General features: G+C 41.4%; 1 protein-coding gene across 1 annotated transcript in view; it reads right to left on the bottom strand.

Annotated features, from left to right (window-relative positions):
• The window catches only part of VPS53 (VPS53 subunit of GARP complex), a 180,233-nt gene that overhangs the window by 122,955 nt on the left and 39,118 nt on the right, over nt 1-18,160 (bottom strand). The window contains exon 5 of the mRNA XM_075852929.1: nt 13,803-13,889. Within this exon, the coding sequence (XP_075709044.1) occupies nt 13,803-13,889 (87 nt within the window). The remainder of the gene's footprint in view (nt 1-13,802; nt 13,890-18,160) is intronic.

Genomic DNA, 18,160 nt, shown 5'->3' with positions numbered 1-18,160 from the left:
TGAGCCGCTCCCACACCTCCCTTTTGGTCTGTCTTTCGCAGAGCGAAATCCGGCGCCATTTTCATGTGGACCGGAAGCCGCGGCCGGAAAGTAAGATGACGACTTCTGGCCGCGGCTTCCGGCAATATGTTCAAGGAAGCGAAGGCGCAAGGAATAGGAGCGGAGGCAGCAGGAGCAGGTAATTTATGTTCATGTATGTGATGTGTGTTTTACGTTTGTGCATGTTTGTGTTATACTGTCTGCTGAGCACTGTATCTATTCCTCCTACACTGTGCAGTCGCTCAGAAAATGGCGGCACACAGTGCAGGAGGTTTGACGATTCAAACCCCCTCCTTCTCCTGGCACTAGCCAGAATAAGGGAGGGGAATTGTGTGAGGACACTAGAGAAAGTGTGTCTACCTCAAATTTGCAGCATAAAGCAATGAGGTTGCTTTACCACATTGACCATGCTGCAATTTTGGGAAGTGCTCCCTCTAGTGCCCAGCACATGGAAATGTTATAAATTAGAATCTAAATTATAATATTTCCTGACTTGTGAAAAAATGAAACAATGTGTAATCACTCAAATAATAATTGTTTAACAAAAAAAAAATAATTTCTCGCAACATATTCCCTTTAAGGCTCAGACCCCATTTTTCAAATCTGACAATATTCACTTTATGTGGTAATAACTTTGGAATTTTTTGACCTATCCAAGCGATTTTGAGATGGTTTTCTTGTGACACATTGGGCTTTACGTTAGCGGTAAAATTTGGTCGATACATTGAGTGTTTGTGAAAAATAGCAAAATTTAGTGAAAATGTTGAAAAATTTGCATATTTTTAAATATAAATATATCTGATTGTAAGGCAGACTGTTATACCACACAATATAGTAACCAATTAAAATTTGCCATATGTCAACTTGCCATAATTTTTTGAACATGATTTTATTTTTCTAGGACGTTATAAGGCTTAGAACATAAACAGCAATTTGTCATATTTTCCCAAAAAAAATTTAAAAAGCCTTTTTTTGTAGCTACCAGTTCATTTCTGAAGTGGCTTTCAGGGGCCTATGTATTATAAACCCCCATAAAACACCCCAATTTAAAAACTAGACCCCTCAAGAAATTCATTTATGGGTGTTGTGACCATTTAGACCCCACAGTTTTTTCACAGAACTTATTTAAATTGGGTTGTGAATTAATTTTTTTCTTCATTATTTCCAATAATATGTAATTTGGGAATAAAATACCCCATTTCTCCTGAGTGCGGCAATACCAAATTTGTGGTGATAAACTGCCGTTTGAGCCTATGGGAGGGCTCAGAATGAAAGGAGCGATATGTGTTCTTTGGAGTCCAGATTTTGCTGGATTTGTTTTCGGGTGCCATGTCGCATTTGCAGAGCCCCACAGGTATCAAAGTAATGGAAACCCACCAGAAGTGACCCCATTTTGGAAACTACACCCCTTAAGGCATTCATCTAGAGGTGTAGTGAGCATTTTGATTACACAGGTATTGTGTAAAAGATAATGCGCAGCAGATGGTGCAGAGAGTGAGATTTGCAATTTTCTATACATATATGCCATTTCAGTGTCCAATATATTGTGCCCAGCATGCGCCACCGGAGATTTACACCCCATAAATTGTAATGTGGGTTCTCCAGGGTACGGAAATACCCTACAGGTGGCTGTTACCTGCTGCCTGGGCACACGGCAGGGCTTAGAAGGGAAGGACCACCATTTGTCCTATCGGAGCTTTTCTGGTGCTAAGTCATGAATGCAGAAGCCCCTAAGGTACCAGTACAGTTGAAACCCCCAAGAAGCGACCCATTTTAAAATCTACAACCTTAAGGCATTCATCTAGAGGTGTAGTGAGCATTTTGACCCCACAGGTATGGTCTAAAAGATAATGCGCAGCAGTTGGTGTAGAGTGATATTTGAAAATTTCTATATAAGTATGCCATTTCAGTGTCCAATATATTGTGCCTAGAATGCGCCATCAGAGATATACACCCAATAAATTGTAATGTGTGTTCTCCTGGTTACGGCATTACCCTACATATGGCTGTTATCTGCTGTCTGGGCACATGGCAGGGCTCAGAAGGGAAAGATGAGGGGGATAAGCTGTGCGGAGTGCATCATGGTAAATAAAACTGGGTTAAATTAAAAATTAAGGGATGTATGATAAATTTTAAAACATTTTAATACAGAGCCCTGTCTTTTCGGGACATGTGTCACATTGGTATATTGTGTCCTTCTTTATCCCCCTCTTTGAGCGGACTGTGCACCTCTTGATTGCTTCCCTTCTTGCCAGTTTGGGGAAGGTCTCCTGGAAAGTGTTGCCCTGGTACAATGCGTGTGACCCCCGCTTCCAGAAGTACTGAATACACCCCCCTTCCTCGTCCCTAAAGATTAGGTTTTTGATAACCACCTCTTGGTTAATTCCAGGAAAGTTCCCCTCTGGCCTGCACATTGATGTAGCACGTACGCATTGTACAATGCAATCTGTATGAGGCGCACGGCCAGCTTCTTTTACCACACCCTCGATTTCCTCATGCCACTGTAGGGCTTCAGGACTTGATATGACATGTACCTATTATAGTCCAGGATGCAATCTGGTTTGGGTATCTCTGTACTGGTACATGGGTACTGGTGTGGCCATGTATTGTTGTCAATACAAGGACATCTCTATTGTCCTTGTACTTGACACACAATATGATGCTGCTGGATTGTGCCCTGCTCGCACCCCTTCGTGTTTGCCCAAGCAGAGTCTTAGGGAGGAAGCTCAGTTTTTTTCTAGCAGTGCTACATGCCACAGTACTTCTGGAAGCGAGGCACTTGAAGAGTGGGACGCTGGTATAAAAATTATCCAGATGGAAGTGGTAACCCTGGTCCAGCAGTGGGTGCACCAAATCCACACACAAAGGGGGGCATTCTGGGGGCTGAATACTGGCGACCTTCCCTTCATATACCCTCAATTTGTAAGTATACCCTGATGCACTCTCGCACAGCTTATACATCTTCACGCCATACCCTGCCCTCTTACTCGGCAGGTACTGGCGGAATTGAAGCCTCTCTTTAAAATGTACCAGGGACTCCTCAATAGAAATACACTTCTGAGGGGTGTATGCTTGGGCAAACCGGGCCTCCATTTACACAAACGGTAAAAACTGGGGTCATCTTGGGGTGGGCACTGCTCATTATCAGCATAATGTAAGAGGCTAAGTATTGCCTCATATCATATCCTGGACTTGCCTATGCGGTACATCGGGGTGTGGTATAAGATGTCTGTGGTCCAGTAGGTCCTAATGGATGGCTTTTTCAGAAGCCCCATGTTCAAGTGAAGTCCCCACGACTTGCCCAACACTGCTGCATCTACAGGGGTCCACCTGTGGAATTGGGCATAAAATGATGTGGAGTACTTCGTAATATACTGTTGGGCATATAAATTTGTCTGGGAGACCATAAGCTCTATAAAGTTATCAGTGAAAAAGAACTTGGAAAAAGTCTATCTCACTGAGCCCTGCCGTGTTGAATTTGATCCCCGAAATGCCCGTATACTCGGGAAAATGGGACTCAATTGTCTGGTGTGGGGGTTCATATGGGGTTACTTCGTTCGGGTGTTTCAACTGCGACGGTGTCACTTCTCTCGGGGGTTTCAACTGTGGTGGTGGTCCTGGGACGTCTCCTAGGTGGTCCCTACTCTTCACTAGATGAGGAGGTTGACAAAAAAAAAAAGTCTCACCATCCGACTAGTCTGTGTCGAAGGCAAGAATTTCATAGTCCTCTTTTATTATTTATGTGTGACTTGTGTAAATTGTGTGCTTAGCTTAGACACGTGTATTGTGTATACAGCAAAAAAAAAAAAAAAAACGTTAGAAAACTTGAAAAGAACAAAATAAAACTATAATTGCTAATCAACACTTATTTTTTGGTTTTTATAGAATGAGTGGACTTCCGTACACTAAAAGTAACTAGGGTGAGGGTTCCTAACACGAAAACACAAAACCTAACTAGATTATTCCGAGCTTCCCTGACGCTAAACCTAACTACGGTGACGAGTGCCTGACACTAAACCTAACTAGATTATTCCGAGCTTCCCTGACACTAAACCTAATTACAGTGACGGATTCCGGATGCTAAATTCCCTGACACAAAACCTAACTATGCTTTTTGACGGTTTCCTGACACTAACTAACCTGAATACTAAAACTAGCTAAATGATAACTTTCTAAACTAACTTTTTTTTTAAATTTTAACCCCTTCCCGACATTTGTCGTATGGATACGTCATGGAAAGCTAGTGCTTCCAACATTTTGTGGTATCTTACAGCTGACATCCGGCTGTAATGGCGGGGACCGAAATTAGCTTAGATCCCCGCCATTAACCCCTTAAATGCAGTGCTCAAACGCAATCGCTGCATTTAAGGTGTTTGCAGCTCATCAGAACCCCAGCAATTAAATTGCTGGGGTACCGGTGGCTGCAATGGCAACCGGAGGCCTAATACTGGCCTCCCGTTCTGCCTAGCACGGAAGCCAGTCAGGATCCGCCCGGCGGCGGAGCCTGTTCGGCTTTCATAGCCGCCGGCAAGATGGCGCCATCTCAGGAGCTGATCCGGCGTCATCAGCGGCGGAAGTCAGCTGTTTGTTACAGCTGATATCCATCTGTAATGGCAGGAACAGGAGCTAGCTCCGATCCCTGCCATTTACCCCTTCGATGCAGCGATCGAAAGCGATCGCTGCATCTTAGCAGTTGCTAGCAGCCTCCTGCTCTGCCACTACAGAAGCTGATTAGGCCCCGCCGGGAGGCGAAGCCTAATCGGCTTGCTGTCAGTGAATAACTGACCGATCTAATACATTGCACTACGTAGGTAGCGCAATGTATTAGAAAAAAAAATAATCTGACAGTTGGACCTTCAAGTCCCCTAGTGGGACTTGAAAAAATGTGTAAGAAATGTATAAAAAAGTGTAAAAAAATTTGAAAAAAATAAAAGTTTGAAACCATAATAAGTTTCAAGTAATAAATTAAAACACAATCGCCCTGTTCCCGTATCAAGTCCTTTATTATTGAAAAAATACTAATAAACCATATATATTTGGTAACACCGCGACCTTAACGGCCTGAGCTATAAAAATATTATATTATTTATTGTACGCGGTGAACAGCGTAAAAAAAACGTAAAAAACTATACCAGAGTTTCTGTTTTTTGGTCACTTTGCCCTACAAATATTGGAATAAAAAGTGATCAGAAAGTCGCACGTATCCAAAAATGGTACCTATAAAAACTATAGCTCGTCTTGCAAAAAACAAGCCCTCATACAGCTCCGTCGACAAAAGATAAAAAGCTATGGTTCACCCAACTTGGCGACAGAATAAATACATTCTTTTTACAAAAGAAACTGTGCAAAACGTTGTAAAACATAAAAAAGTGCTATAAAAGATGTATCGACGGAATCAGACTGACCCGCAGAATAAAGGGAACATGTAATTTATAACGCGTGGTGAATGCTGTAAAAAAATTAAAACTAAAAGAACTATGCCAGGATTGCGTTTTTTTGGGTTACCTGGCCTCCCAAAAAAAAGGATAAAAGGTGATCAAATAGTCGTATGTACCCCAAAATGGTACCAATAATAACTACAGCTCGTCCCGCAAAAAAAAGCCCTCATACCACTACGTCTATGAAAAAATTAAATTAGTTAAAGAGGCTCTGTCACCAGATTTTGCAACCCCTATCTGGACTTTTACTTTTAAACACACCCACTTGGACTTTTGCAAGCCTCATTTGCATAACTACAAAAATGGTCATAACTTGGCCAAAAATGCTCGTTTTTTAAAAATAAAAACGTTACTGTAATCTACATTGCAGCGCCTATCTGCTGCAATAGCAGATAGGGGTTGCAAAATCTGGTGACAGAGCCTCTTTAAGACTCCAATAATTCAGGAAATAAAAAATATGCAGTTGTGCAGCCCGTGGGGAACATTTCTTCTGTTTCAAGAGGCGATTTATCAAGGCCCTAAAATTAGGGAACCAGGAAAGGGAGGGCCCAAACATATCCGCTGGAAGCGACAGTGTCCGTATTATACCAGGACAACACTTTCCCAGCAAAATTACCCAAACTGCAAAGGTGCGGAGTGTGGACCAATAGGGGCATAAGAAAAGACGCCATATATCAGTGTGACACCGGCCTGTGCAGAAAGGATTGTGTCACAGCATAACACACATCTATGGATCATTTTGTTTTTTTACCCCATTATTATACCACCTGACTATGCCCCTGATATGCTCTGCCCAGCTTACATGTACCCCCACATTATAAACGGTAAAACCAGCAATACTCAAACAAAACTACTAACAAGCAAAATCCGCCCTCCAGTGGCACAAGCTGGGCACGACATATTTGCCACTGAAATGGCATATCTAGGGAAAAATATTAATTTTTAATTTGCACCATCCGCAGTGCATTCATTTATGGAAAAGACCTGTGGGGTGAAGATGTTCACTACACCCTTATTAAATGCCTTGAGGGGTGCAGTTTCCAAAATGGGGTCACTTCTCAGGGGTTTCTTTTTAATATTTCACATCAGAGCCTCTGCAATTGTGAACCAATACTCTGTAAATTGCCAAATTAGGCCTCAATTTTACATAGTACTCTTTCACTCCTGAGCCTGGTCGAACGTCCAGGCAAAAGATTAGGGTCACATGTAGGGTGTTTCTAAAACCGGTAAACACCGCATAATAATTAGAGAGCTGTCTTGTTATGGTGGCACAAGCTGGGCACCACATATTGGCATATCTATGGAAAAAAAATCCCATTTTCATTCTGCAACATCGAGTGCACACTAATTTCTACAAAACACCTGAGGGGTTAACATGCCCTAGGAAAATGCATTGAGGGGTGTGGTTTCCAAAATGTGGTCACATCTGGTGGGTTTCCACTGTTTTGGTCCCACAGTGGCCCAGAAACCAATCCAGCAAAATCTGCAGTCCAAATGGCGCTCCTTCCCTTCTGAGCCCTGCCGTGTGCCCAAACAGCAGTTTATGACCACATATGGGGTTTTGCCGTACTCGGGAGAAATTGCTTTACAAATGTTGGGGTTCTTTTTGTCTTTTATTTGTTGAATATGAAAAATTTTGAGCTAAAGCTACGTCTTATTGAAGAAAAAGGATTGTTTTTATTTTCACTGTCCAATTGTAATAAATTCTATGAAACACCTGTGGGGTTAAAATGCTCACTACACCCCTAGATGAATTCCTCAAGGGGTGTAGTTTCCTAAATGGAGTAGCTTTTTGGGCGTTTTCATTGTTTTGTCCTCTCAGGGGCTTTGCAAATGCGACATTCCTGCTAAATTTGAGCTCCAAAAGCCAAATGGCGCTCTATCCCTTCTAAGCCCTGCCGTGTCCCTAAACAGCCGTTTATGACCACATGTGGGGTATTGTTTTACTCGGGAGAAATTGCTTTACAAATTTTACAGTGCTTTTTCTCCTTCAGTACTTGTGGAAATGAGAAAAAATTTGCTAAACCTACATTTTCTTTGAAAAAATGTAGATTTTAATTTTTACGGCCTACTTCCAATAATTTCTGAAAAAACCTGTGTCATCAAAATGCTCACTATACCCCTAGAAAATTTCCTTGAGGTGTGTAGTTTCCCAAATGGGACACTTTTGGGGGATTTCCACTGTTTTGGTCCCACAAGACATCTTCAAACCTGACATGGTGCCTAAAATATATTCTAATAAAAATAAGGCCCTAAAATCCACTAGATGCTCCTTTGCTTCTGAGGCCTGTGTTTTAGTCCGTTAGCGCACTAGGGCCACAGATGGGATATTTCTAAAAACTGCAGAATCTGGTAAATACATTTTGAGTTGCATTTTTCTGGTAAATCTTTGTGTTACATAAAAAATTGATTAAAAATGAATTTCTGCCAAAAAAAAAAAAAAAAAATTTGTAAATTTCACCTCTACTTTGCTTTAATTCCAGTGAAACGTCTAAAGGGTTAAGAAACTTTCTAAATGCTGTTTTGAATATTTTGAGGGGTGCCGTTTTTAAAATGGGGGTTTCTAATATATAAGGCCCTCAAAGCCACTTCACAACTGATCTGGCCCCTGTATAAATAGCGTTTTGACATTTTCTTGAAAATGTGAGAAATTGCTGCTAAAGTTCTAAGCCTTGTAACGTCCTAGAAAAATAAAAGGATGTTTAAAAAACAATGCCAAACTAATGTAGACATATGGGGGATGTTAATTATACCACACAAAACTGCCTGTCTTACAAATGTCTTGCAATTTTTTGCAAAATTTTGGTGTTTTTCACAATACTGAACGTATCGAGCAAATTTTGCCAGTAACATAAAGTCCAATGTGTCACGAGAAAACAATTTCAGAATCACTTGGATAGGTAAAAGCATTCTGACGTTATTACCACATAAAGTGAAACATGTCAGATTTGAAAAATGAGGCTCTATCAGGATGGTCAAAAGTGGCTAAAGAGGGAAGGGGTTAATACATTTTTATATTTTTTTTTGTTTTTTGTATTTTAAAGAAAAAAAATAATCCACAAGGACCAAGAAATGTGGCCCTGAAGACTAAGAAGTGGTCAGTGATAGGAACTGACCAAAAACGGGGATGACAAGAGGAACACAAGGAGAAGGAGGATAAGAGTGGGAAGTGGATGAAGCGAGTGGGAAGTGGATGAAGCAGGTGGGAAGCACAAAAAAGTAACTTTTTCAAGCTTTTTTTTTTTAATGTTTTTTTCAGCACAATTCTCTTGACACAACCGCTCTGATCTACTCTCTAGCGCCAACAGAGAAGTTCAGGGCGGGTGCGGGAGGATGTGAGGTCTGGGGCAGGAAATCATGTATGCGATCACTGCTATTGGTTAGTATTCACCGACTAACCAATAGCAGAGCTCGCCGGGGTGGGACCACCGCAATTGGTCCCGGAGTATTGAGCTGTGATAGCCTGCTGGTATCACAGCAGGTATCACAGCTCAAGCATGCACCGGGATTAAATGGCGCGGTGTTTACTCAGTGCAGTACATTTATTGTGCTGAGCGCGAACGATGCACTCAGCTCAACGTAATAGTACTGAGCTGAGCGGGAAGGGGTTAACCTAGTGCAGAGTTGCCGGGGGGAATTCTATTCCCCATTGTTTCCACAAGATTGATCATAACTTGATTTAGGCTAGAATCACACATTCAGATTTCGTGGCAGTTTTTGATGCAGCTTTTTGAGCCAAACACAGGAGTAAATACAAAAAAAGAGGGAACTATCAGTCTTTCCTTTGTACTGTCCATTCTTTTTTGATCCACTCCTGGCTTTGGCACAAGAACTTTGTGTGCGATTCCAGCCTTAGGCCTGGATCACACACAGTTTGGATTTAATGTATGTTGCCGTTTTCTGCGCAGTCTTTTTTGCACCATGTTAGCTTGTGAGAGATACTCAGAAAAACCACATGGAATTTTCTGAGGAAAGCTTTCTTGAGGAAATTATGCAGAATCGAGCATGACTATATTATTTATTATTTACTTTTAGCTTCAAGTACCTATATAACGACATACGATGAGGATCCCAATCTGAATTCCAGAATTCAAGATTACACACACACACTAGGGTCAAGTTTATAGGAAGCCAATTAACCTATCAGCATGTTTTTGGATTGTGGGAGAAAACCCACATAAACCCAGAAGACTATACAAACTAAATGCAGATGGAGCCCTTGGTTAGATTTAAATCCAGCGCTGCAAGACAACAGGTAGAGATTATGATGAATGGATGACTTCCTTCTGACCTCTGAAAGGAGCAGCACGCGCACTATGGCCATGATCTTTTGCAGCTTCCCTTAATTTTTTCTGACGCATATAGGGGAAGACTACCCAGGACAAAAGCAGTATGCAAGTATATAATAAAACAAACGCTTTTTTTAAACTTAACACGTTTAATGGCTAAAACAGCATAATTTCTTTGGGCTATACAAAAATTCATATAAAACCCCATATCCATATATTTTCTGAAAGTAGACATCCGTCAAATGGGTAAAATGTCATTCAGCACTTTACACATACAGACGCCTTCATGCAGTTTGCATCAAAGTGTAATTTTTTTCTTTAAAAATAAAAAATGCATTAAAGTTAATAATTGTGATTAAGGGTTAGTTCACACGTTGCGTATATACAACGGAAATGTTTGCGAAAAATCCGCAGCATAATAAAGTAGCAGCAAAGAGGATGAGATAGAACAAATCTTATCTACGCGCTGCTTAAATACAGAGCGGGAAAAAAACGCTCAGAAATTGACGCGCGGTGCAGAATTTTATTCTGCAGCATGTCAGTTGTATTTGCGTGAACACTGCTTATTTGTTGTGGGTTTTCCCCATTGTATTCAATGGGGAGGTAAAACCCACAACAAATAGCAGTTGTTGCGTTTTTGCGGCGGGTTCGCAGCGATTCTGCTTCAAAAAACCGCAACTCATAAAAAAATCTTATACTTACCCAGAAGTCTGTGTTTCTTCCTCCAGGGTTGGCGTTTCATCCCATGTGACCACTGCAGCCAATCACTGGCTCTAGTGGCAGTCACATGGGATGAAATGTGATCCCAGGAGGCCGGCCTGGATGACATCAGTGGGCCGGCCATGGGATGACACTTCCTCCTATGTGACCGCCGCTGCAGACAATCAAAGGCTGCAGCAGTCTCCGGGGATGAAACGTCATCCCAGGAGGCTGGCCTGCTGCCAAGCCAGCCGGATGCTGCAGTTTCCGCAGCGAACAATCTGGGCGAAAAATTGCACCAGCTTAGTGCGATTTTTCGGATGGAATTTCCTGTGGCGCACAGGGTGGACAGGCTGCGTGCTTTTTACGTAGCGTATTCGCCCCGTGTGAACGCAGCCTAAAAGTTTGACCCAAGCAGAAAAAGAAACCCACAACGCCTCCTAAAATAGATGTTCAAAATGTGCATCGTTCATACACTTCCGTATCTTCACAAAATCACCAGAACTGTTTGCAAGTGGTCTTTAAGGAAGCTTCCATAAAATTTCAATGAACGTGAAATTCACCTATATTACATGTCTGTATGTTTTTAGTCCCTCATATGATATATGTTTAAGGCATATCCACAGGACATGCCATGAACATAATAATTACTCTTACCGGTAATTGGATTTCCCGTTAACCTCAACGGCACTAGCAGGAGGGTTTTCCCGACAACCTAGGGACAGGAACAACATGCATGCAAAAAATAAAGGTCTCCTCCCAGTTACCTTTTACAGGTAGCAACACAGGACATTAAAATGATACAGGAAAAAAAGGAATATAAATTTAACTAGCTGACAAAGACATAGTAAGACAATTGAATTTGGTGGGGAACACTCGGTGTTGTTGTAGAGGTAAATGGAAAATCCAATAACCGGTAAGTGTAATTATCTTTTTCTAACATTTCGATAACAGGAATGACAGAAAAGACAATCCGGGTGGAACTGACGCAGATAGGACCTTGTAGTACTTAAAGGATAAAGGATTAGTCGATGTGGCTGAACAACCACCCAGAAGGTAACAACTTCCCTGGTGGACTTTCAGGCCTTCTGGAGGAGATTTGTCTGAAGCCTGATAGAAGGATGTGATAGTAAGTTTTATCCAGTGAGCAATAGGGGGTTTTATTTGCTCCACATCCACGGTTCTTGCCCTGGTACTGAAGAAAGAGATGGTCCTGTTTCCTGAAATCCGCAGTTCTCAGAAGGTAGTTGAGTTACACACCTATGTACATCATAAATTTTTTTTTAGATGGATTAGCACAGAAGGAAGGTTTTTGAGATGACTTTGAGAGGAAAGGCGGGTTGTTGTTTGACAAAGATCCAATGTTCAAAGATGGTTAGATATGGAGCCCTGAAGGAGATAGCCTGTATCTAGCCCACTCTTCTGTCCTTTGTGACAGCCAACATTAAAGTAGTATTCAATGTTAGGAACCTAAGTGATAGGTTCTAATGCAGGAGCCAAAAGGACGAGTAAAACCAGATTAATTTCCCAACGAGGCACAGAAGAGTGGAATGAAGGGTGAAGTCTGGTCAAGCCCTTAACGAAAAGTTGGATCAAGGTATGCTCAGCCAGTTTAAAGTCTAGAAATAATAACAATTGAAAGGGGATGGAGAATAATTGATACTGCTCTTCCACACAGGCTGAAGCAGGAGCTGCAAATCTCTGCAGCTTTCACTTTAGTCCAGTCTAGCTCAGTCTAGATTGCTGCTCGAGTTTGGGGAAAAAAATCCACACAGGTGTAGTAATGTATCAAAAAAGCATTTGTTCCAAAATGACAAAAATTTAACATTTCAACCCACGCAGGGGTCTTTTTCATGAATCATACAATGTGAACAAACCAATCTATAAAATAGTTTTACAGAACAATGTGTCCACCAACGACAGTAGAATTCCTCCCCTCATTAATAATTTGCAAGATGTATACTTAACCGATTAAGCTTATGTAAGTGAATCCTTTTACAAAGCATATAATATAAAGTGCCAATGTGTGTTTAAATAGATACATGCCGGACTCCGGTTCCCCAACCGGTACTATACGCTGATGGACGTTTCACTGAGCATGTATTTGCATTAGTTTCTTCTATATAATCCCCACAGGGTGATGTTATATGTTATGCACACCCCAAATATAGACTTTAAAAGAGCGCCATGTTGTATCCATCTGGGGGAGCTGAGAGCATCCAATCATTTTATAAATAGCCCTTTACGGATTCACGTAAGATCCAAACCGTGACCACCATTAGAAAACCACTAGGATCCGCAGTAGGCATTATCCCCACTATAAAACAGACATATCAATTTTATATTTAACTTGTTATATCACTCATACCCTCGAGACGGAGAAGCAACAAACTCATCTCCCCTTCAAACAATAATATAAACGGCTATCTGGAGTTATGTGTGAAGTGCAGTACCGGACATGATCCACCATGATGGACAGTCATCAGTACCAGCTCTTTGCATAAACCCAAACTCAGAGTTTGTGTCATTGGAGTCTATACTTTATCCACCCTGTATAAAAGCCACATTATTTGACGCATTTGCCGAGCTTATGTCAATAAATCAGGAGAATAGTCATTCCTGTGCATTATGTTTAATCAAAAATACAGTTCTAATATGCAACACATGAGGTTCCTCCATTAGAGCCCATGCAATCACATAACTCAGCGATTATTCAGCTTTCAGTCCTTGGTTAGTTCCTGGCAAATGTAGGACAATGGTCAGCTTACCGATGTTGCCAGGTATCCTTGAGGCTGGCCGCACGACTGTTTCTCACTTGGGCATGCGCAGTAACAAGCGAAAGATGCCGGTGCATGCTCTGTGAATGATCCATCAGCGTGTAGTACAGGCTGGGGAATCGGAATCTGGTATGTCTCCATCTAAATACACAACTATTTATAGGTTTGCTTGTTCACATTGTAACACATTGTACCACTGCGTGAGTTGAAAGGTTGCATTTTTGTCATGCTGGAATAAATATTTTTTTGATACATTTCTATACCTGGGTGGATGCTGTCGCCTTCTTCCTAAATTCTGATGCGTTTGGTCCTGAAGGGGTTCCTGGACATTGCTACTTTGCAACCTTATTCGCTCCTTGAGAGGGAAAACGCTTATGAGAGGAGCATTCTGTGATCTAGAGCCATTGGTAGCAAGCATGTATCAGATACCTCCTTGGCTACTGAAGTCCTTCCATGCCTGGAAGTATGGGATACGTCCTTGGCAGGGAAAGGGTTAAAACCATCCCGCTGTAGAGTGCTATTAACAACTTAAACCACGTTCTGGTGAATAGTCTACTTACCATTTGCTCAGACTTCTCAGCTTTGTCCTTGATGTCTTTGATCTTGCCGAACAGTTGCTGTATAGCTTTCTGTGCCTCTTCCAAAGCCTGAGAATAAAAAATAAAGATCATCAGCAATTCATCAATTCTATGTAAAGATGACAGTATTTATTATTGAAGATGCAAATGCTGAACAATGTATTCAATCTAGCCGGCCTCCACTTGAATCATGTTACTCATAAAGTATATAAATGTAAATAATGGGTTGTGTATATAACTTTTCCATGAACATTTTATATATACAATATTGTTCACTTCTAAACACTTTCTTAATCTATAATTTATGATAATAAACAAGTTATACGAAGAACAATTTGTTCTTGCCAAGTAAATTCCATGATTTCCCTTTAAATACTATCTATATAAATATGAACATTTTGGCTTCTCGTGTCCAAACAAACCTAACCATCCTTCAAAGGATGAGAACTTTGTATCTTTTTGTTTTATGTGAAAAATATATATATATATTCCAAACATTTACAATCTAGATGTGTTTCTCCTGAATCTTCTTAAATTAATTACAGTGGATTATGCCTTGATCTATTTAGTTTTGGGAATAAGAACAGAGAATCCTTCTGCCCAGGTTAGTATTGGTGGTTCCTGTATCCAGTCATTTAACATTTATAGAGACAAGAGAAACGGCTGCCCATGGTCTCCTATGCTTTATACAATAATGGTAGAGCCGGCAGGGTAAAGGGATTGGGTGCGTCAGGGCTATATAGTAATACTAGCTTTTATACCCGGCGTTGCTCGGGAGGTTGACTTACGGTATAGATAGAGTAAAAGCTCACTATTTAAATACCCAATTATGTGTTGTAAGGCCCCATGCAAACGACCGTAGAATTAGTCCGTAATTACGGACCCATTCACTTCTATTGCCCATGGACACCTTCCTGTATATTCACAGGAAAGTGTCCGTGCCGTAGAAAGGCTCCGCAAAAGATAGGACATGTCCTGTTTTTGCTTTTTACGGACCGTGCTTCCATACTTTATATGGGAGCATGACCCGCATAATAATTAGAGAGTATTAAAAGTTAACTTACCTACTTCTTCCTCCAGTCCGGCCTCCCGGGATGACGTTTCATCCCATGTGACCGCTGCAGCCAATCACAGGCCAATCACAGGCTGCAGCGGTCACATGGACTGCCGCATCATCCAGGGAGGTCGGGCTGGATGTCAAGAGGGACGCGTCACCAAGACAACGGTACGTATGAACTTTTTACTTTAAATCGCTGCGGAAACTCTGCCCGAAAGGGCTGGCCCTTCTCTCTTTCCAGCACTGATAGAGAGAAGGAGCTGCCGATTAGTGCAGAGAAAACGGGTCCGTAAGTACGGGTGGAACACTGGTGACACCGGACTCAATGTTATTGGAAGCACCATTAAATATCTTTAACACTATTATCACATGAACAAAAAAATTGTATTCCCTTTAGGAAATAAAAGTCCTAAGCCAGTGCTCCTAGACTAAACTACGAAGTGGTGGATGAGGGGCGGGGACTTCTCATTCATGCCCATTTGGCATCGATGTTTTATATTCCAGTTATATTGTGTTTTATATTCGTTAAATTATATGTTTTATATTCCAGTTATGTATCGTTATACACCAGTTGCAGGTATTTTATGTATATATTATATACCAGTTATTCTAGATTTCACTTATGTTATATACATCATCACCTTATATATATTTTTTTCATTCTTAATAAAATGAGTTTTTGCAGTCCTGTCACTGTAATTCTGGTCTCTATGGGTGGTGCGGCCACATGCTGGGAGTTGTAGTTTCACACGATACAGACGACGTGTCTATTTAATAGATGAGCAGCTCTGCACCTGAGGAGGTACTACAACCCTCAGCATACCCTCAGTGAGAGGATACATAGAGGACTACTGAACTCGGGGTAACCATTACTCCAGCTAGTAATCCTTTCCTCCGGGATTCACCGTCCAGACCGCGTCCTGCAGTGATATGACATTCACCGGCAGTGGAAGGAGATGCTGAGCCGCCGCTGTACCTCAAACTCCACACATAATGTGACCCCAAAACTGAGGCGGCGGCCGCTCACCCGACTCACCCGCTTCCTGTGAGGACGTGACAGCGTGGGAAACTGCGGACGTCACATGACACATTTTGCGCGCACGAGAAGCGGCTGCAGGACGGAGCTGAGGCGGCCGCACACAATGATGGAGCGCAGAGCCTGGGAACAAAGGTGTCAGGTACAAATTCAATGTTTTTTTTTTTCGTAGCTAAAAATCAGGGTCTCATCTCTGACGGGATTATTCAGACGTAGCGGTCGTGGCGTTTTGCCGCGATTTTGCGACAGCTACAGTTCTGTACATCTGAATAAGAGGTTCTGCGGCAGCTGTGTTTTATAGAAGAACACGTTATACAGATGTCACTGACATCGCTGTGTGATCTGCATGCGGTATTACTGCGGTGCTTGATTATAAATGACCAGTGATGGGGATTAATCATTACTGCAGGTCCCAGAAGTCATCGAATGATGTACGTTGTAGCCAATTATGGGCTGCTACGTCATCAATAAGGGGCGGAGCCCGTCAGTGCAATCCGTTACCTGGGGAACGCGTGTCCAATCAAAAATAGCTATTCCCTGATTTTAAACCAATGAAAAAAATCGGGCTTCAAACAAACTTTCGAAAATATATAGAAGATGCAGATGACAATTTTTTCTTGAAGATACTCAAATCTCAATCCAATATATAAGATATGAATAACTATACATGGGATAACTAATAAATTTGAACAAATAAGAATTGTTACCCTTGAGGTCTAAAGATGATGTTAAATAAAATTAAGTATTTCTCTACTTGCAAATGACTGAGGAGCTGAATTTAACCCCATTGCTATCATATTATAGAAATAAATTTCAAATATCTGGGAAACTTCCGCTGTGATTTATGGATCAAGTGGCATTAATTAAAATTGTGGTTTTGCCAAAAGTTTTAGATTTACCAGTATGGGTTTTGGATAGCTACTTTGGCCTCTTTTATTAATAAGTTAATATGGGCTTACAAGAAAGTACGGCTACGTTCAAGGGTGTTGCGATGCCCAGAGGAACTAGGAGGTCCGGCCCTGCCCAATTTTAAAGGAACAGTGTCATCACAAATATTTTATTTATATGTTAAAGATGTTAGTGCCTTAATATAAACGTTTATTTTCATTTGTGTGTTTGTGTTTTACTGTTTCTTTTTTTCACACTTTTTTTTCCCTATGGGGGCTGCCATTTTTTGTTCCATTTCTGTGTGTGTCGATTAACGACACACACAGACATGGAACACGGCAGCCACAGTCCCATAGGGACTGCGAACGGCTCCCGTCCCATTGACTGCCGTGTACGGCGTCTGTGTGGGAACTGCGCATGCGCCGCTCCCACACAGTCCTATTCGAAATTGGCGCCGTCCGGCGCCATTTTCCTGTGGACCGGAAGTCGCGGCCGGACAGTGATATTACTACTTCCGGTCGCGGCTTCCGGACAAGTGCACATGGGACAGCGGCAGCAAAGGGAGCGGACGGGCCGCGGCGGCAGGAGCAGGTAAGCGATTTCAATGTATGTTAGTGTTTGTGTGTGTTTACTACTGCATGTAAACCTACTACACTGTGAGTTACCTCAAAAAATGGCGACACACAGTGTAGCAGGTTAAACCTTTCAAACCCCTCGTTTATCCCGGCACTAGCCAGGATAAAGGAGGGGGGGATGCTGAGCGCTCACTAGAGCGATAGCTTTTAACCCAATGTTGCAATGCTGCAATTTTGGGAACTAGCTCCAAACAGCTCCATCTAGTGACCAAAAATGGGTAGTATTATAAATTTTGAAAAATTTGAAAAAATTTATAATATTTCCTGACTCGCGAAAAAAATAAAAAAAATTTGAACAATGTTTAATCACCCACACACTAAATGTTTAAATTTAAAAAAAAAAACATGTTTTTGGGGCGACACCATGCCTTTAAGTTTTATTTTGTTTCACCACAATTGCCATATTGGTGTAATTGTCAAGACTTTAAAGTTAATATGTTTTATTTTTTTCTTATTAGAATGAAAATTGATTTTATCTAAAATGTGTTATGTTGCTAAAGGCACACAGAATCATGGCTGACTACTGGATATCACACCTGTTTTAACATAGCCTTTGGAGTTTTGAGTCGTCTCCCTAACCAGGGTTTCTGTAAACCATTTGGCATATAGTATTTAGGATTGCACTAGTTATTGAGAATGGTTCACTTAGAAGCTTTCATGTATTAAAATCACATTATGCAATAGAGAATAAACATAGATGAAGGCTTAGAAGAGGGCCTACATT

Source organism: Rhinoderma darwinii, chromosome 2 (assembly GCF_050947455.1).
Source record: "Rhinoderma darwinii isolate aRhiDar2 chromosome 2, aRhiDar2.hap1, whole genome shotgun sequence".
Taxonomy (NCBI): domain Eukaryota; kingdom Metazoa; phylum Chordata; class Amphibia; order Anura; family Rhinodermatidae; genus Rhinoderma; species Rhinoderma darwinii.
This window is presented reverse-complemented; position numbering and strand designations above follow the sequence as displayed.